Genomic DNA, 21,202 nt, shown 5'->3' on the forward strand with positions numbered 1-21,202 from the left:
GCGCCAGCAGGACTCTGGGGGGTATCCTCACATCAACTTCTACTGTCAGCGCACAAGGGAGGACCGGTCCCAGACAGACTCTTTATTACTGCTAATTATCATACAGTGGTCCAGGAAAAGTGGTCGATACCCCTCAGTCTGGCAGGATCTTGTTGGCCCTGTTGTCTTCATCCTGTGCCAGAGACACAGGAAGACCTATAACAGGAGTAATGCAGCTTAAATCCTCTAATCAGAATGCGACACCGCTCACAGGAAGGGACAGATGCAAAACTAGGCGCTGTCTGCCCAAACAATGTCTATATGCACAAGGAACAAAATAAATTGAAAATGGACAAAGCAGTCTAACAACTGAAAGGGAAAAGATATAAGAAAAGAAATCATAAACGAGATAGAAAATGTCAAAATGATGTAAAAACTGCAATGAGCCCCCCCCCCCCCAGAACCACTGGCCTGCTGGGACAGGAGAGACCCAGACTGCAGTGAGCCCATCCCCAGAGCCACTGGCCTGCTGGGACAGGAGAGACTCAGACTGCAGTGAGCCCATCCCCAGAGCCACTGGCCTACTGGGACAGGAGAGACCCAGACTGCAGTTAGCCCATCCCCAGAACCATTGGCCTGCTGGGACAGGAGAGACCCAGACTGCAGTGAGCCCATTCCCAGAGCCACTGGCCTGCTGGGACAGGAGAGACTCAGACTGCAGTGAGCCCATCCCCAGAACCACTGGCCTGCTGGGACAGGAGAGACTCAGACTGCAGTGAGCCCATCCCCAGAACCACTGGCCTGCTGGGACAGGAGAGACCCAGACTGCAGTGAGCCCATCCCCAGAACCACTGGCCTGCTGGGACAGGAGAGACCCAGACTGCAGTGAGCCCATCCCCAGAGCCACTGGCCTGCTGGGACAGGAGAGACCCAGACTGCAGTGAGCCCATCCCCAGAGCCACTGGCCTGCTGGGACAGGAGAGACTCAGACTGCAGTGAGCCCATCCCCAGAGCCACTGGCCTGCTGGGACAGGAGAGACCCAGACTGCAGTGAGCCCATCCCCAGAGCCACTGGCCTGCTGGGACAGGAGAGACCCAGACTGCAGTGAGCCCATTCCCAGAGCCACTGGCCTGCTGGGACAGGAGAGACTCAGACTGCAGTGAGCCCATGGCTTGCTGGGACACAGGGGAGACTCATACCTCTGAGTCATCTTATTCAGTATAAGAAGATAAGAAGGCCATGGATGATAGGAGTCTGCTTGGCTCCTCTTGCTCGTTTCTGCTTCTCTGTTGCCACATGACCTCATCACCTCCATCGTGAAGGATCCTCAGCATAGTGGTTAGATTGCTTCCCTCTGACAGCCTTTGCTCTAGATGCAACAAAGTGCCTCCTGGTTTCATTCCCAGACACTCATAAAGATCATTTTATTTTTCAGTCCTTATCTTCTAAGAGTGTTTGATGTAGCTTTTTTTCGGAATAAAGCTTGTCAGTTCATGTCTGTGTCCTGCAGTTGGTGTTGTTTGTTCTCTGTGTCAGTGACTGTCACACGTACAGTATCAGGCCAGTGCAACTATGCCTCTCCTTTGGCTCAATGACCAAGACTGAACTAAGCGTTCCTGGTGCAGCTGTGAATGTGAAACATGCAGGTTTAGCAACCCTCAGTAACCCCCTTAATTTACTGAACCCAGCTTCAGAGTTAATCCCCTTAGACACTTTATTTTAAATCCTCATAAGAATCTCTTGGTAAATCTTTATCCTTGCTGCTCTGATAAAGAACAGCTGCACCTGAAGAGCAGAGACTGGGACCAAGAGCTCAAATTCAGAATACGTGTGGAACCTTATGGTAATAAAGGGCTGATGCTGATGCTGCAGCGCTGTGACGTGCTGTGATGCGCTCAGAGCCCTGCAGGTCGCCAGCTCCTGACTCTCTCTGTGTTGCTGACAGGGCTACGCGCTGCGGTACGTCCCCACCATCCTGAAGGACCTCTCTACAATCCTGGACGTGTCACTTCTCAGGTGAGCAGCACGACTGCAAACCTTGCCCATTATCCCTCTGCTTCTGTTTCGGAGATGGATGCTGGGGGTAGGTTTTCTGGTCTTCCCCCAGATTATCTCTCCACTGTCCAGCCAGGGCTCTCTGCTGCACCTGGGGAGGACATTTCCTCCCCAGACGTCCCAGCAGCCCTGGATGAGACCCCTGATCATGCCTGTGACTTTCCGTCAGAGCTCTGCAGCTTGCAGGATGTGTTCCAGCTGACAGGGAGCACTGCAAGACCCTCCAGGGCTGTTCCTGAAGTTTTAGTTATCATTTCTGTGACCATCTATAATCCCTGGCCATTCAGTAGTTCCCAGCCCTATCTAAAATTTCCATATTCTGCTGTCTGAATTCTTGAGAGACTGTGATCAGTGCTGTTCTGCAGTTTCACTCAGAGGTGGGATTGAGCTCTCCTTCTCATGTACAGAACGTGTCTCTGTCCAGAGTGGGCTGGACAGAAACATCTGTTTGACATCTGGGCTTCTAGTCCCTGTTATCCATAAAATATACTGCCCAGAACAGCCCAGTCACTCAGGACAGAGTTCTGTTTTCTGCATTAGTAACAAGTGGTACAGTAGTGGAAGTGACAGATGATTACCTTACTTGAGACTGAATTACTTTCTTTTTATTCTAGGAAATGTAAAAATGGTAATTTAATTTTGAACTGAGCGACGGCGGATGTGTTTAGGAGCAATTGTTGGGTTCTAGACTGCTGTGCTCCCTTGAGTCAGGCATCTTACCCAGATTGTTCTAATATAATACCTGCTGCACACACAGCGGCAAACAGTAGCTGTTTTGGATAAAAGCAAAGGATCTCCTTTCCCCTCTCCACCCCCACACCCCCAGAGCTCAGTGAGGGTCCCTCTCCACCCCCACACCGCCAGAGCTCAGTGAGGGCCCCTCTCTGACCCCCACACCCCCAGAGCTCAGTGAGGGTCCCTCTCCACCCCCACACCCCCAAGGCTCAGTGAGGGCCCCTCTCTGACCCGCAAACCCCCAGAGCTCAGTGAGGGGCCCCTCTCCACCCCCAAACCCCTAGAGCTCAGTGAGGGTCCCTCTCCACCCCCACACCCCCAGAGCTCAGTGAGGGGCCCCTCTCCACCCGCAAACCCCCAGAGCTCAGTGAGGGGCCCCTCTCCACCCCCACACCCCCAGAGCTCAGTGAGGGCCCCTCTCTGACCCCCACACCCCCAGAGCTCAGTGAGGGTCCCTCTCCACCCCCACACCCCCAAGGCTCAGTGAGGGCCCCTCTCTGACCCGCAAACCCCCAGAGCTCAGTGAGGGGCCCCTCTCCACCCCCAAACCCCTAGAGCTCAGTGAGGGGCCCCTCTCCACCCGCAAACCCCCAGAGCTCAGTGAGGGGCCCCTCTCCACCCCCACACCCCCAGAGCTCAGTGAGGGCCCCTCTCTGACCCCCACACCCCCAGAGCTCAGTGAGGGTCCCTCTCCACCCCCACACCCCCAGAGCTCAGTGAGGGCCCCTCTCTGACCCGCAAACCCCCAGAGCTCAGTGAGGGGCCCCTCTCCACCCCCAAACCCCTAGAGCTCAGTGAGGGGCCCCTCTCCACCCGCAAACCCCCAGAGCTCAGTGAGGGGCCCCTCTCCACCCCCACACCCCCAGAGCTCGGTGAGGGTCCCTCTCCACCCCCACACCCCCAGAGCTCAGTGAGGGTCCCTCTCCACCCCCACACCCCCAGAGCTCAGTGAGGGGCCCCTCTCCACCCGCAAACCCCCAGAGCTCAGTGAGGGGCCCCTCTCCACCCCCACACCCCCAGAGCTCAGTGAGGGCCCCTCTCTGACCCCCACACCCCCAGAGCTCAGTGAGGGGCCCCTCTCCACCCCCAAACCCCCAGAGCTCAGTGAGGGGCCCCTCTCCACCCGCAAACCCCCAGAGCTCAGTGAGGGCCCCTCTCCACCCCCAAACCCCCAGAGCTCAGTGAGGGGCCCCTCTCCACCCGCAAACCCCCAGAGCTCAGTGAGGGGCCCCTCTCCACCCCCAAACCCCCAGAGCTCAGTGAGGGGCCCCTCTCCACCCCCAAACCCCCAGAGCTCAGTGAGGGGCCCCTCTCCACCCACAAACCCCCAGAGCTCAGTGAGGGGCCCCTCTCCACCCACAAACCCCCAGAGCTCAGTGAGGGCCCCTCTCCACCCCCAAACCCCCAGAGCTCAGTGAGGGGCCCCTCTCCTCCCTCACACCCCCAGAGCTCAGCAGTGCTGTGGAGAACAGGAGATCATCATGGCTTTTTTTGTAGTGTTTGTAAAGGAGCCAGGAAGAGCTGAAATAAGCGTCACAGCTTGTTCTCTGACAGGTTTCGCAATTAGTGTGTTTCCCGGAACAGCCGCACAGCACGATAATGACAGGGAGAGGGATTAAACACCCATTGAGGAGAGGGTGCTGTTAACAAGGCCTTTCACAGGCCCTGTCAACCCTCAGTTACTCACGCTGGGGCTCTGCTCTCTGTGACTGCGTGTGAATAAAGTGGCAAACGAAGCGATAAATAGAACTGGATTGTCCAACATTGTTATTTTTGGAAGGAATTCCACAGCTGCAGGGTCCTGTGAGCAAGAGTGAGCTTTAGTAAAACTATACTGCAACCATTTTTGAAGACTCCACTGCATGAATCCAGCACTGGCCTCTTTATTAGGAACTGTGATCTTGTTTTGGCCTGGAGTGTTGCTCTAAATCTGCTGTCTGTACTGGGAACATTTTTTTCCATGGTAAGTCCTGCAGTCCTGTTTCTGGTCTCAGTAAACAAACCCATATGATTACCTGCCAGCCAGCCCCTGAGTCTTGACGCAGACTGCACCCACAGGTGTTCAGTCATTACTGAGGCAGGGATACACTGTTAATGAGACAGAACTTGCTCAGATCCTAACACAGCAGGTGATTTACTTTCCTGTTCTTGTTATTTAGAGTGGACAGCCTGTCTTTCTCAATTTTCACAATCAAATAGTTGGTCTGGAAATGATTTTCACTGGTGTGATCTAAATGAACACAAGTAGTTCAGGTGGTAGCTGCATCTGCATGCGTAGGCTGCAAAGGAACAAGTAATAGATATATTCCATGCTGAAAAGAGAAGAAAGAAAACGCAATGTTCTGACCGTGGAGCCTAAATGGACACAATGCTACTACTAATATTTATTTTTCCTTACATTTACATAGTATGTAAAGATCTTAATAGATCTAACTAAGGAATTAAAAGTGCTTCACATACAGGAGGGAACCCACTTCATCCCTCATTGACCAGCAGCTCCACCTGAGAGACACACAGGGATCATTCTGCACCAGCAGCCCCACCTGGGAGATACACAGGGATCATTCTGCACCAGCAGCCCCACCTGGGAGACACACAGGGATCATTCTGCACCAGCAGCCCCACCTGGGAGACACACAGGGATCATTCTGCACCAGCAGCCCCACCTGGGAGACACACAGGGATCATTCTGCACCAGCAGCCCCACCTGGGAGACACACAGGGATCATTCTGCACCAGCAGCCCCACCTGGGAGACACACAGGGATCATTCTGCACCAGCAGCCCCACCTGGGAGACACACAGGGATCATTCTGCACCAGCAGCCCCACCTGGGAGACACACAGGGATCATTCTGCACCAGCAGCCCCACCTGGGAGACACACAGGGATCATTCTGCACCAGCAGCCCCACCTGGGAGACACACAGGGATCATTCTGCACCAGCAGCCCCACCTGGGAGACACACAGGGATCATTCTGCACCAGCAGTCCCACCTGGGAGACACACAGGGATCATTCTGCATCAGCAGCCCCACCTGGGAGACACACAGGGATCATTCTGCATCAGCAGCCCCACCTGGGAGACACACAGGGATCATTCTGCATCAGCAGCCCCACCTGGGAGACACACAGGGATCATTCTGCACCAGCAGCCCCACCTGGGAGACACACAGAGGCCATTCTGCACCAGTAGTCCTACTGCAGAGTAACAGTATAGAACTGTTATACATATACTGTAGAGCTGAATTAAGTGGGAACTGTACAGGGTCCAGATTATACAAGTCTAGAGTGAAGTTTAGCCAGGAGACCAGGGTTAACACCCCAACTTTCACAAATACTGCCATCAGATATTTCATGACAAAGTAGTCAGGACTTGGGTTTTGAGTTCACCATCTCTTCTGAAGCACCTCCAGTTGGATGTTTTGGTCAGCGTTGTATGTCTGGGTGTTGGGCCTGGACGCTGGTCAGTGGTGTGTGTCTGGGTGTTGGGTCTGGACGCTGGTCAGTGGTGTATGTCTGGGTGTTGGGCCTGGACGCTGGTCAGTGGTGTATGTCTGGGTGTTGGGTCTGGACGCTGGTCAGTGGTGTATGTCGGGGTGTTGGGCCTGGATGCTGGTCAGTGGTGTATGTCTGGGTGTTGGGTCTGGATGCTGGTCAGTGGTGTATGTCTGGGTGTTGGGCCTGGACGCTGGTCAGTGGTGTATGTCTGGGTGTTGGGTCTGGACGCTGGTCAGTGGTGTATGTCGGGGTGTTGGGCCTGGACGCTGGTCAGTGGTGTATGTCTGGGTGTTGGATCTGGACGCTGGTCAGTGGTGTATGTTGGGGTGTTGGGTCTGGACGCTGGTCAGTGGTGTATGTCTGGGTGTTGGGTCTGGACGATGGTCAGTGGTGTATGTTGGGGTGATGGGCCTGGACGCTGGTCAGTGGTGTATGTCGGGGTGTTGGGTCTGGATGCTGGTCAGTGGTGTACGTCTGGGTGTTGGGTCTGGACGCTGGTCAGTGGTGTATGTCTGGGTGTTGGGTCTGGACGCTGGTCAGTGGTGTATGTTGGGGTGTTGGGTCTGGACGCTGGTCAGTGGTGTATGTCTGGGTGTTGGGTCTGGACGCTGGTCAGTGGTGTTGGGTCTGGACTCTGGTCAGTGGTGTATGTCTGGGTGTTGGGTCTGGACGCTGGTCAGTGGTGTATGTCTGGGTGTTGGGTCTGGACGCTGGTCAGTGGTGTATGTCTGGGTGTTGGGCCTGGACGCTGGTCAGTGGTGTATGTCGGGGTGTTGGGTCTGGACGCTGGTCAGTGGTGTATGTTGGGGTGTTGGGTCTGGACGCTGGTCAGTGGTGTATGTCTGGGTGTTGGGTCTGGACGCTGGTCAGTGGTGTACGTTGGGGTGATGGGCCTGGACGCTGGTCAGTGGTGTACGTTGGGGTGTTGGGCCTGGACGCTGGTCAGTGGTGTATGTTGGGGTGTTGGGCCTGGACGCTGGTCAGTGGTGTATGTCGGGGTGTTGGGTCTGGACGCTGGTCAGTGGTGTATGTTGGGGTGTTGGGTCTGGACGCTGGTCAGTGGTGTATGTCTGGGTGTTGGGTCTGGACGCTGGTCAGTGGTGTACGTTGGGGTGATGGGCCTGGACGCTGGTCAGTGGTGTACGTTGGGGTGTTGGGCCTGGACGCTGGTCAGTGGTGTACGTTGGGGTGTTGGGCCTGGACGCTGGTCAGTGGTGTATGTCTGGGTGTTGGGTCTGGACGCTGGTCAGTGGTGTACGTTGGGGTGTTGGGCCTGGACGCTGGTCAGTGGTGTATGTCTGGGTGTTGGGTCTGGACGCTGGTCAGTGGTGTATGTCCGGGTGTTGGGCCTGGACGCTGGTCAGTGGTGTATGTCTGGGTGTTGGGTCTGGACGCTGGTCAGTGGTGTGTGTCTGGGTGTTGGGTCTGGACGCTGGTCAGTGGTGTATGTCTGGGTGTTGGGTCTGGACGCTGGTCAGTGGTGTGTGTCTGGGTGTTGGGTCTGGACGCTGGTCAGTGGTGTATGTCTGGGTGTTGGGCCTGGACGCTGGTCAGTGGTGTACGTTGGGGTGTTGGGCCTGGACGCTGGTCAGTGGTGTATGTCGGGGTGTTGGGTCTGGACGCTGGTCAGTGGTGTATGTCTGGGTGTTGGATCTGGACGCTGGTCAGTGGTGTATGTCTGGGTGTTGGGCCTGGACGCTGGTCAGTGGTGTATGTCTGGGTGTTGGGTCTGGACGCTGGTCAGTGGTGTATGTCTGGGTGTTGGGTCTGGACGCTGGTCAGTGGTGTATGTCTGGGTGTTGGGTCTGGACGCTGGTCAGTGGTGTACGTTGGGGTGTTGGGCCTGGACGCTGGTCAGTGGTGTATGTCTTGGTGTTGGGCCTGGACGCTGGTCAGTGGTGTATGTCTGGGTGTTGGGTCTGGACGCTGGTCAGTGGTGTATGTCTGGGTGTTGGGTCTGGACGCTGGTCAGTGGTGTATGTCTGGGTGTTGGGTCTGGACGCTGGTCAGTGGTGTATGTCTGGGTGTTGGGCCTGGACGCTGGTCAGTGGTGTATGTCTGGGTGTTGGGTCTGGACGCTGGTCAGTGGTGTATGTCTGGGTGTTGGGTATGGACGCTGGTCAGTGGTGTATGTCTGGGTGTTGGGTCTGGACGCTGGTCAGTGGTGTATGTCTGGGTGTTGGGCCTGGACAGTGGCTAAGAGGTGTCTGTCAGGTTTGAACCTCAGATGGGATTAGTATGTTGTAGATAGAAGATTGTTTATATTATTATAATATAGTATTAAAAAAAATAAAATAAAGCTTAGTACTCGGTTCATTCTTAAGGGTTGCAGTGGCTTTAAGTAGTTTTGTAATGACTAAATTTGCTAGGTTGAAGTAATCCAGATTTACTCTGACCTCTGAAGTGGGCACCTGTGTCCCCTGCTGGCCCTTGAGAAAGCTCCAGTCCCTCAGTTTCACGCAGAGTGCTGTAAAGAGCCAGGCCGAGCGCTGAGGATTAGCAGATGTGAATGGAAATGTGTCAGGGCAAGATGCACCAGCACACCTGAGTCTCTAACGAGCTGCCAGGCCACTAATTGGCATCCTGTGGGCAATAACAGATCTCCTTCAGACTTGTTAAAGCGGAAAGACATGAGGTAGCAAGCACTAGCCCTGAAGAGGCACTGAGGGAGCTGTCCAGCTTGTCTCCAGCCCTGCAACACATATTTGAGGCAAAGAGGGGATCAGTCAGACAGAAACCCTACAGCATCCAGCTCGCCTCAAGAGTGCGCCCTCGATCTGATGTCTCACCAGGAAGACATTTATATAATTTCTGAGCTTTACAATTCATGTACTCGACTCACGAGCAGCCTCATATCTGTGCTGTTGGATGGAGTACAGCAAGAGCTGATTTCTGAAGGAGAGATGGCGTGTGAGGATCAAACGTGCACACAGCTACTAGATAGCTGCAGCAGTGGACACAGAGCAGGGGTACTGAGCACAGACAGGTGGACACAGAGCAGGGGTTTTGAGCACAGACAGGTGGACACAGAGCAGGGGTACTGGGCACAGACAGGTGGACACAGAGCAGGTGTACTGAACACAGACAGGTGGACACAGAGCAGGGGTACTGAGTACAGACAGGTGGACACAGAGCAGGGAGCACCTGAGCACAGACAGGTGGACACAGAGCAGGGGTACTGAGCACAGACAGGTTGACACAGAACAGGTGTACTGAGCACAGACAGGTGGACACAGAGCAGGGGTACTGAGTACAGACAGGTGGACACAGAGCAGGGAGCACCTGAGCACAGACAGGTGGACACAGAGCAGGGGTACTGAGCACAGACAGGTTGACACAGAGCAGGTGTACTGAGCACAGACAGGTGGACACAGAGCAGGGGTACTGAGTACAGACAGGTGGACACAGAGCAGGGAGCACCTGAGCACAGACAGGTGGACACAGAGCAGGGGTACTGAACACAAACGGGTGGACGCAGAGCAGGGGTACTGAGCAACATGATGGGTGTTAAAGAGGAGTCTCTCTTCTCTCCCTCCCCAGCGTCATGCTGAAGAACTTCTTCCAGAGCCTGCCCGCTGATCGACTGGTGAAGCAGAGGCTGCAGTCCCTCAACGCCATTGTGGGCAGCCCACTCTTCACCCGGCCAGGTGAGAGAGACGTGCACTCTGCTGTGCACTCTAATGCACACTCCCCCTATACACTCACCTGCACACCCCCTGTACACTCACCTGCACACTCCCCCTGTACACTCACCTGCACACTCCCCCCATACACTCACCTGCACACTCCCCCTGTACACTCACCTGCACACTCTTCCTGTACACTCACCTGCACACTCCCCCTGTACACTCACCTGCACACTCCCCCTGTACACTCACCTGCACACTCTTCCTGTACACTCACCTGCACACTCCCACTGTACACTCACCTGAACACTCCCCCCTCTACACTCACCTGCACACACCTTCTGAACGCTCACCCACACACTCCCCCTGTATACCTTTTGTACTTTTTAACTTAATACTTTATTCATATCCTGAATGCTCAAACACAGCACAAATAAAGAGGAAAGAACTAAATGGGGCTGGCATGTATAAGAACTCTGACCTGTGAATGCAGTCTTTGGCAAAAGCTTATTTTGCTGTAAATGGAGGCTCTGCCAGCGTGGTACAGTTTTGGGTGCATTCTTCTTGGCAGATTTGCTGAAGATCTCCGGAGTTCCTGGGCATTGCTTGGACAGCATTTTTCTGGGCTCTCCACAGATTCCCCATGGGATTGTGTCACAAGAGTATTCGCTGTCTTGAGCCACTGCAGTGTAGCTTTGGACTTTCACTTATCAAAGAGATCTGCTGGATTGACTTTGTCAGTGTCAGTCTGGTCTCTTGCTAATTCTTTGTGCTCTGCTTCCATCTTGTCCTGTTACAAATGAAATGGATTTAATTTGAAAAATAATTTAGCTCTTTCAAAAAATCACCTCCTTCCCAGCTGGAGGGACAGCCTGGTTGAGGTGGTGTCTGGGCCATCCAATTAATCCTCCACTCTTCCACTGTGTCTTCACAGAGCTCAAAGGAATATTCAGTGTATTGGGATGTTTTATACCTTTGGCCTAATCTGTGCTTTTCCACTGCTTCGTCTCTGAATGCCTTTGAAAAAGTCCTCAGTGGTCATAGTTAAATCCTTACTTGAAATACACTTCATGTCAGCAGGAACTAGCAGAGACAGGTGCATTTATTCTGAGATCATGTGAACACGTACTGTATTACTGCACACAGACGCAGGCCACCCATCTCATTGTGTGCCTCATTAAGCCAATTTTGTGCACCTAAATTAATTGAGTTTTCCCACAGCAAAACTCAATTAATCATTACTTTTCCATTTTTTTTCTTTCAAATGAAAGATCTATTTACTGTACTTCTTTTTTTGGTTTGTGCTTCTAATGTGTGGATTATGTTGTATAACAGTATAACAACAGGTCATGTGAAAGCTCCACAGCAACAATGTGAAAATTATGCAAGGGTCTGAATACTTTTGCACGGCACAGCATATAGTTAACTCTATATGAGTTTACTCTGTTGTTTTTTGGTCTGGCAAGAAATTAACTGGCATTTTTAGCTGCCTAATCTTACATATTACATCATTCAACCAGTTCTGAGAAGGGAATACGTGCATCACAGACTGACCACCTGGGAGGCATCTTTTCAGTTCTGGACTGTAGCAGATAGCAGGTGTTACAGCTTCAGGGTTCCTGTGTGTACTCAGAGTGCTTCACTGCTTTAAAGACAAACAGCAAGTAAACATTGCCTTTTCAAGAGTGGAATGATTTAACTGCTGTTAATGCACAAACATGTCTAAATTAACTTTCAGACCAAATCATGATTGCATCATCAGCACAGCAAGCTTAATATTTTATATAACCTTGCTAGTAATGGTTATTGAAATGTAAATGTGCACATAAATAACTACAAATTTGCCTATAAATCCATAGGTAGGTGCTTAGTTCTTGTTGTGTCAGTAAATAATAATCTGTGCCAAATGAAAGAAGCAAAATATTAAATTAAGCTAATTGTAAAATAAATTACGTTTATCATTGAGATGAAAGATGTGCTGTACAAGAATGATCAGGGGTAACTAGTCAGTCACCTTCAAATCTAGTTTAAATGTATGATATTTCTTCTCAAATGTGAATTATGTTTTAATACAGAGTAAAGAATGAAAACCACACGTCTAGATTTTCCATTAGAGACCCTCTCCAGCTGCAGCTAGCTGGCCGGGAGGATCAATCAAGGATTTAATGTGTTGTTGGCGAAGAGTATAAATCCTGTCTTGCAGGAGTTTATGTATTTAAAAATGGTAATTGTTGGTCTTGTAGCCAAGAGCTGTTCAGTCCCGTTTAGGATACTTCATCTAAACGGCCCTGCTGGATCTCGTTGTTTCCCAGCAGAAACTGTCCTGCTTTTCATCGTGTACTTACACACGTGGAGGTGTGTTCCAGCTGTTTCGCCAAGACCAGATTTAGAATATCGTGTATAATGGTGGTTACCATATTACAGAACCGTTTAAATTCATTTTAATTCACGTGTGCGAGAAGAGAAATTTATGAACTCGCCTACTTCCTCATTCCTACTTGTAAATATCACGTCTTTACATCACAGGCCACGCCCCACGGACATTCACCGCCCCTCGCCACGCCCTCCGTGCCCGCTGAGTGTGCTTCTTGTCGCGGAACTAGGAGGAAGGGAAAATAGTCGATAAGAACGCGTTTGCTCTCGCTGAAAACAGTCCTTATTATGTCTGAATCTTACTAAGTCCTTCCAAAGCCACACTTTGAAAAGAGGAAAGTGGTGAAGTGCCTCTTTGTCATGTCGTCCCTCCTGGACTTGCAGTGCACGTATCCTGATGCACAGAGTCACTGCATCACCGTGAAAACCTTGCTGTCATTCTTTGGCTTGTTTTACCTCTACTTGCCTTGCTGATGTTCTAAACAACTCTGCAAGCCAGGAATACAGTCTTGTGGAAGAAAAGGAAGAGCTGAATGGATGTGGGCCTTTCTTGAACTGCTTGCTCTTTGTGAGCCTGTGTTTTTGTCAGGTCTCTGTATACTACAGCTCTTACAGTATACTGTAGCTCTTTGAGTGTGTGCATCTCTGTGAGTGCAGTATAGCTCTGTGAGTGTGTCTGTCCTAGGGGACACAGTGCCTGACTGGACACCCCCAGGTGACTGGAGCTCTGACAGGGCTTGCCAATGCCCTGTGGACAGCACACAGAGAACTGCGCTGAGGCCACCGTTAGTGGTTTGTTGTGAATCGGAACAGTAAATTGCGAGTGTTGTGAGAAATCGATCAAACACAATCTGGCCAGCAGGCATATAACCCTGCAACTCCCAGATGGCAGCCCACTGAAGCTCAGCAGGTGTGAGCCTGGCCAGTACCTGGATGGGAGACTTCTGGGGAAAAACAAAGGTTGCTGCTGGAAGAGGTGTCTGTCTGGATCCTAATGCCCCAGTATAGCGACTGGGACTCTATACTGTAAAAAGGTGCCGTCCTTTGTTTGAGACATAAAACCGAGGTCCTGACTCTGTGGTCATTAAAAATCCCAGGGTGTTTCTCGAAAAGAGTAGCAGAGTCACCCAAGCATCCTGGGCAAATTTCCCCCTGGTCATTACCAGTCATGGCCTCCTAATACTCCCCATCTCTGGACTGGCTTCATCACTCTGCTCTCCTCCCCACTGAGAGCTGGTTTGTGGGGAGCGGACTGGAGCATCATCCAGGTGGGGCTGCACACTGGTGGTGGTGGAGGGGATCCCCATTACCTGTAAAGCGTTTTGAGTGGAGTGTCCAGAAAAGCGCCATATAAGTGTGGGGAATTCTTATTAATTCTTATTAATAAGAAGCTATCATGCACAGGGACACCGGCCCCAGGCCCACTCCCCCAAATCCCCTCTATCTTCCACCACCTGTGACGCTGAGACCTTGGTTCCTTGCTGTGTTGTGTTACAGAGTGCCGCGATGCCCTGCTCCCTGGCCTGGTGGGAGAGGTGCAGGCTCTGGTCGCCAGCTGGATGGAGGAGGAGACCTGCCTGGAGCTGCTGGGAAGTGTCCTGGAGCTGCTGCACAAGCCGGGAATGGTAAGAGAGACAGAGCGATGCACATCTTCATCCTCCACGATTCTTTACAATCCCGCACTGCTTCGCTCTGGCCCCAGCAAGGACTGACAACCCAGACACAGGAAATAACAGGACATGTGGGACTGAACCAGGAGCACAACAGACAAGAGGCGAAGCTGTGGACAGATACTGTCCTATTCAGCACTACTCTTCGATCTATATACAGTACTGCACATGTACACAGAGAACATAGACAGACAGGTAACAAGTGGTTCTTCAGTGAAGAGGAAACTATATCAGTCCAACTATCCTGTCATTTCCTGGCTTGAGCAGACCGGACAAGGCGAAGCCAGAGGGGAGATACTGGGAGTCCCATCACTTCTGCTCTTTCCCAACGACGACACACTGGTTTCATTAGCTCAAACGCCCTGAAACCTCAGAAACCCGTTCATGCACTGTACAGAAGTGGGGCTTCCAGTCTGCTTCAGTGATTCCTTTATTTGGTTTGGGCATCTAAGTCTTGATTGGTCAATTTGAAATTGATTGTAATTTCTAATATTACATAATTGTTCTTAGAAATTGAATGTTAATAATTAATATTTTAAATGAGCACATTATACACATGCAGATGGAACAGGACAGCGTGGTGAAGCCTTGAGGACTAAGACATTCTGCTTTCTGGAGGCACATATTTACACAGAGGGTTGTGGGGGTGTGAATCAAGCTGCCCAGCTAGATTGCTGAAGCTGAAAGATGAGATCTTTCACAGCTAATTAGCAACAGTCTGTGCTAGAAGAGCCAATTGACCTTTCTTAGGCTCCTGTTTGGTTGCCTGGGATCCTGGCTAAAATGGTTGTTTTTGCTGAAAATGTAAAGACATCCTGAATTTGAAATTATAGCCTCAGTGCTCTTTGTATGAATATTTATATACAAGCTACTTCAAACATGATTTTGACATTTTTCCAATTAAATCAATTAGGGTTGTAAGGCATATTTTACAATTCCTTGAACAATGTTCACATTTCTAACCCCTGGACTGAGCCCAGGATAAATGAGATTTCAACTCTCTCTCTCCCTGTGGTTTGTCCCAGCTGGCGCTGTCCCAGCCTGTGTCCCTGTGTCCACTCCCTTTGTCCATCCTGGCCGTGCCTGTGTCCGCCTCGCTCCAGACCAGGGGAAGTAAAGGCAAAGAGGCGAGGCTCACTTAGGGGCTGGGGTCAGCCTGCGCTTCGGGAAGGACTGGTCATCCCAGCTCAGCCCAGCTCAGTCCAGCAGCTCTTTGAGGACTGAGCCAGGCTCCCTTCATCACAGCTCTGTTCTCAGCTCTGCACTGCGGTGCATCACAGATGTTAAGCTAAAACACGTGCTTAGATCTTAGATCTTAGCAGTGAGAAATATATTCATTAATAATCCTTATACAGTTGGAGGGATGTATCCAGGCCCCCCAGCATGGTGTATTGGCTGCAATGCAGCATACTCAGGCTTGACAGCTCTGCTAGCCACGCAGGCAGAGACGAGCGTAGTGATCCGAATTCTCCTCCTGGAAGTGGCAATGTCCTGCAAGACCTGAGAGCACAGCAGAGCTGGTGCGAGTAGCATGGTTTTCAGGGAAAGGGTGTCCAGTTCACTACTCCTGCTGCTGCTGGAGAGCCAGGCTGTCTACCATGTCCACTCTGACTTCCCTGCTCCTGCTGGAGAGCCGGGCTGTCCACACAGCAGAACTGTCCACCATGTCCATTCTGACTTCACTGCTCCTCCTGGGGAGTCAGGCTCTCCACACTCAGGACAGGAGTTCTTTCACAGAAGCTGTTGTGTCAGTTTAATTTGAACCACAATACAAACCTTTTCCCCACCAGTCAAGTGGACTTGCACCTCCCGGCACTGCTTGGACCCTTGGGCCTGTGCTGGTCTAGCTGTGGTGCCGGAGTGACGACCTGTCTGTCCGTTCTTCCTGCTGCTGCGGGTCAGTGCATTAGTGTGGGACTTGGGTGAACAAAATCACCACCCCGGCCACCCCAGACTGGTGACTGCGCTGAGCAGAGTGTTAGCAGTTCGAGTCAGGAAGTACGGATCTCGTTCTACAGGGGATCTGTCCTAATTAGTGATGTTAGGAGCTGATTCCTGCAAGAGGTGTTTACCCAGCAGCCCTCCAGCTGTCGTCCAGGAGCCCCCAGCAGCTCCCCCTGGGCAGCCCTCTTCCTGCGGGCTCTGTGCTGCAGCGTGGGCACACTCAGATGGCACTGGGCTCGTGTGCCCCCAGTGTTGGGGCTGTGGTTTGAGGCAAAGAGGCTTTCAGTTTGCTTAATACTGTGGGGCAAGTACAGTGGACAGATGGACAAGCAGAGTGGACAGGTCGACAAGAAGAGTTGCCGATGCAGCTAGTGAAGGAGTTTCCCCTGTGCTGTGATGGCTGACCCCCTGTCCGTGCTGTCCTGCAGGGGGAGACTCACGCACACATGCAGCTGATCCTGGAGAAGCTCCTGCGACCAGTCACCCAGCGTGTGATGATCCTGGGCCAGGAGCACCCCCTCAGTGTAAGTGACCCGGTTCTGTTTCTCTCTGAGCCGCCCGGCTCGGTCCTCTCTGCTGTGCCCTAGTGGATACCCCCTCCTCCTGCATCCTGCTCAAGAGAAGGGCAAGAGCTGCCATCCAATCGATAACCAGAGGGTGACCTTCAGTCAGAACCACTCCGGGCTTCACGAGTACCTCGCACTCAGGAGAGCCCTGAGAGGTCGAAACCTCCTGTCACAGTGGAGGTGCCGAGAACCGCCCAGGGGCCCAGGGACCCAGGGGCCCAGGGGCTGGGTGTCTCATGGGAGTGATGTCTCTCTGTGGACAGGGGGTGGGGTGGGGCCATGCCGTCATCTCCTGTCCGGCTCCCTGCCTGGTGTTTTGGGTTGTTATTGCGCTACTACCCAGCTCTGAGCACACTGCCTCTTAGGATGTAAGGGTCCCTGTGGATTATCAGGCCCTGAAAGGTGTTGCGGTGCCTCACTGCACCTCTGGACAGAGGAGTGACAAAGAGTGGCTCCTCTGAAACCCCACATCAGCCGTGCAGGTTTGAGTGAAGCAGGCAGCTGAGACCTGGCCCTGGACAGCAGGAGGAGGGCGGACTCTCAGGTATTTTGTGCATCACTGGACATCCCGAGGACTAAGTGCTTCATTTTGAAAGCTTTGTCTCACCTTAAATTTCCATTATAGAATTTTACAATTTTCTTTCTCTAGACATTATGTTTGTTCTGTTTGCTTTCTGTGCTCATAGATACGGTTTTGTTTTCCTGGTGGGTTTCATAGTGAAGAGGTTTTATAAATCGGACTAAAATTTAAACTGTGCTCCTTATGTCCTGAAGGCTTGTGTGTCTTGGGTGAACTAATGATGTGTGATGTGATCTGACCTGCTGGTGGTACAGTATCTGTGCTGTGGTCTGACCTGCTGGTGGTACAGTATCTGTGCTGTAGTGTGATCTTCTGGTGGTACAGTATCTGTGCTGTGGTCTGACCTGCTGGTGGTACAGTATCTGTGCTGTGATCTGACCTGCTGGTGGTACAGTATCTGTGCTGTGGTCTGACCTGCTGGTGGTACAGTATCTGTGCTGTAGTGTGATCTTCTGGTGGTACAGTATCTGTGCTGTGGTCTGACCTGCTGGTGGTACAGTATCTGTGCTGTAGTGTGATCTTCTGGTGGTACAGTATCTGTGCTGTGGTCTGACCTGTTGGTGGTACAGTATCTGTGCTGTGGTCTGACCTGCTGGTGGTACAGTATCTGTGCTGTGGTCTGATCATCTGGTGGTACAGTATCTGTGCTGTAGTGTGATCTTCTGGTGGTACAGTATCTGTGCTGTGGTCTGACCTGCTGGTGGTACAGTATCTGTGCTGTGGTCTGACCTGCTGGTGGTACAGTATCTGTGCTGTAGTGTGATCTTCTGGTGGTACAGTATCTGTGCTGTGGTCCGATCAGCTGGTGGTACAGTATCTGTGCTGTGGTCCGATCAGCTGGTGGTACAGTATCTGTGCTGTGGTCTGACCTGCTGGTGGTACAGTATCTGTGCTGTGGTCTGACCTGCTGGTGGTACAGTATCTGTGCTGTGGTCTGACCTGCTGATGGTACAGTATCTGTGCTGTGGTCTGACCTGCTGGTGGTACAGTATCTGTGCTGTGGTCCGATCAGCTGGTGGTACAGTATCTGTGCTGTGGTCCGATCAGCTGGTGGTACAGTATCTGTGCTGTGGTCTGACCTGCTGGTGGTACAGTATCTGTGCTGTGGTCTGAACTGCTGATGGTACAGTATCTGTGCTGTGGTCTGACCTGCTGGTGGTACAGTATCTGTGCTGTGGTCTGATCAGCTGGTGGTACAGTATCTGTGCTGTGGTCCGATCAGCTGGTGGTACAGTATCTGTGCTGTGGTCTGACCTGCTGGTGGTACAGTATCTGTGCTGTGGTCTGACCTGCTGATGGTACAGTATCTGTGCTGTGGTCTGACCTGCTGGTGGTACAGTATCTGTGCTGTGGTCCGATCAGCTGGTGGTACAGTATCTGTGCTGTGGTCCGATCAGCTGGTGGTACAGTATCTGTGCTGTGGTCTGACCTGCTGGTGGTACAGTATCTGTGCTGTGGTCCGACCTGCTGGTGGTACAGTATCTGTGCTGTGGTCTGATCAGCTGGTGGTACAGTATCTGTGCTGTGGTCCGATCAGCTGGTGGTACAGTATCTGTGCTGTGGTCTGACCTGCTGGTGGTACAGTATCTGTGCTGTGGTCTGACCTGCTGATGGTACAGTATCTGTGCTGTGGTCTGACCTGCTGGTGGTACAGTATCTGTGCTGTGGTCTGATCAGCTGGTGGTACAGTATCTGTGCTGTGGTCCGATCAGCTGGTGGTACAGTATCTGTGCTGTGGTCTGACCTGCTGGTGGTACAGTATCTGTGCTGTGGTCTGACCTGCTGATGGTACAGTATCTGTGCTGTGGTCTGACCTGCTGGTGGTACAGTATCTGTGCTGTGGTCCGATCAGCTGGTGGTACAGTATCTGTGCTGTGGTCCGATCAGCTGGTGGTACAGTATCTGTGCTGTGGTCTGACCTGCTGGTGGTACAGTATCTGTGCTGTGGTCCGACCTGCTGGTGGTACAGTATCTGTGCTGTGGTCTGATCAGCTGGTGGTACAGTATCTGTGCTGTGGTCCGATCAGCTGGTAGTACAGTATCTGTGCTGTGGTCTGACCTGCTGGTGGTACAGTATCTGTGCTGTGGTCTGATCATCTGGTGGTACAGTATCTGTGCTGTAGTGTGATCATCTGGTGGTACAGTATCTGTGCTGTGGTCTGACCTGCCAGTGGTACAGTATCCGTGCTGTAGTGTGATCTTCTGGTGGTACAGTATCTGTGCTGTGGTCTGATCATCTGGTGGTACAGTATCTGTGCTGTGGTCTGATCATCTGGTGGTACAGTATCTGTGCTGTGGTCTGACCTGCTGGTGGTACAGTATCTGTGCTGTGGTCTGACCTGCCGGTGGTACAGTATCCGTGCTGTAGTGTGATCTTCTGGTGGTACAGTATCTGTGCTGTGGTCTGATCAGCTGGTGGTACAGTATCTGTGCTGTGGTCTGACCTGCTGGTGGTACAGTATCTGTGCTGTGGTCCGATCAGCTGGTGGTACAGTATCTGTGCTGTGGTCTGATCATCTGGTGGTACAGTATCTGTGCTGTAGTGTGATCTTCTGGTGGTACAGTATCTGTGCTGTGGTCTGACCTGCTGGTGGTACAGTATCTGTGCTGTGGTCTGACCTGCCGGTGGTACAGTATCCGTGCTGTAGTGTGATCTTCTGGTGGTACAGTATCTGTGCTGTGGTCTGATCAGCTGGTGGTACAGTATCTGTGCTGTGGTCTGACCTGCTGGTGGTACAGTATCTGTGCTGTGGTCTGATCATCTGGTGGTACAGTATCTGTGCTGTGGTCTGATCATCTGGTGGTACAGTATCTGTGCTGTAGTGTGATCTTCTGGTGGTACAGTATCTGTGCTGTGGTCTGACCTGCTGGTGGTACAGTATCTGTGCTGTGGTCTGACCTGCTGGTAGTACAGTATCTGTGCTGTAGTCTAATCTGCGGGTGATACAGTATCGGTGCTGAAGTCAGATCTGCCAGGAGAACATCAGGAAAGCTGACCTCTGAGGAATAATGTAGATGGAGGTAAGTGTTTTTTCCTTTAATGACTTTTGTTTATTGATTTGTGTCCATTTGTAATATAATTATAAGAAATGCGTTTTTCTGTTGATGCAGGTAAGAATTAAGGAGTTTTTAAGTCATTGCCGGATTGCCTTCAAGGGCTCTGCTGTCTTTAGGTTTTAAAGGGTCTAATACAGTTTTTATAATTCCCTTTGTGATCCTAATTGTATAAATTACTCCACCTGTTTTATACCAAAGGCCATCAGTTGTCAGACTGTCCTGGTCACTCTCTAGAAGCGAGGCAGATTTGCTCAAATTCATGTACTCTTAATGAATGTACAGATTTGACTCAATTGTGCCCTGTGGTGGACTGGTGTCCAGGGTATACCCTGCCTTGCACCTACTGCTTGCCAGGATAAGCTTTTTTATGATTAACGCCTGGTCAGGTTCAGTATAACGGGGACAGTGTTTTTCTGGGAGCAGTGGGGAGATATTTTAAAGCTGTCAGGTGAATCCAGGGTCTGAGAGCTTGCTGTCTTCTGAAAGCACTGAAGCCAGAGGAAGGGGGAACCCAGCACAGATTTTTGGCTGTTTGATTGTCCTTGTGAGGGTTCCTGAGCGTTTCAGTCAGGACTTGTGCGTCACAGTCAGGTCTCACAGGATGGGGACGAGTCTTGGCGAGAGGCTGTGCTGTGCGTTTCTCACTGACAGTGAGGCTGAGCAGAAAAGAGCTTGACACCTGCCCTTTTCCACTTTAATCCATTAGTCTATTTCTGGATTTTATTACATTTGGTTTCTGCAACATTAGAATGCTGCAGTGGACATTTGAATTAGGCTGGCATGTGCACAAGTTAATTTCAGTTCACTTGGTTGAGATGCTCCGCTTTCAAATGGCTTCTCCATAATCTTATGTTCCTTTAGCTTCCTCTGTGCATTCTGGTCTCTGAAAGGTTAACATGAGGGAGCAGGAGGAATAAACAGTGATCACCCCAGCCTTTCTAAACCTGCCCTAATTGAACTGTGACCGATTTTCCTAAAAGCCCTGTGCCTGTGGTTCAGATCGATGTGATTTGTCTTGCTGAGTGTCAGGGAGATTATTTCAGCCCTGCACATTATCTCTGATGACTATCTTCAGTCACTGAGCATGCACTGTAGATTCAACTTGCTCTCTAAATTGA

The 21,202-nt window shown here is 51.6% G+C and overlaps 1 protein-coding gene across 2 annotated transcripts in view; it reads left to right on the forward strand.

The window, feature by feature from the left end:
• LOC102698393 (dedicator of cytokinesis protein 2-like) overlaps window positions 1-21,202 on the forward strand; it is a 257,475-nt gene that overhangs the window by 54,669 nt on the left and 181,604 nt on the right. For both annotated transcript variants that reach the window (XM_069187590.1, XM_069187591.1), the window contains 4 exons: window positions 1,926-1,996; window positions 9,809-9,915; window positions 13,765-13,892; window positions 16,310-16,405. In XM_069187590.1, the coding sequence (XP_069043691.1) occupies window positions 1,926-1,996; window positions 9,809-9,915; window positions 13,765-13,892; window positions 16,310-16,405 (402 nt within the window). The remainder of the gene's footprint in view (window positions 1-1,925; window positions 1,997-9,808; window positions 9,916-13,764; window positions 13,893-16,309; window positions 16,406-21,202) is intronic.

This window comes from Lepisosteus oculatus, chromosome 3 (genome assembly GCF_040954835.1).
Source record: "Lepisosteus oculatus isolate fLepOcu1 chromosome 3, fLepOcu1.hap2, whole genome shotgun sequence".
Taxonomy (NCBI): domain Eukaryota; kingdom Metazoa; phylum Chordata; class Actinopteri; order Semionotiformes; family Lepisosteidae; genus Lepisosteus; species Lepisosteus oculatus.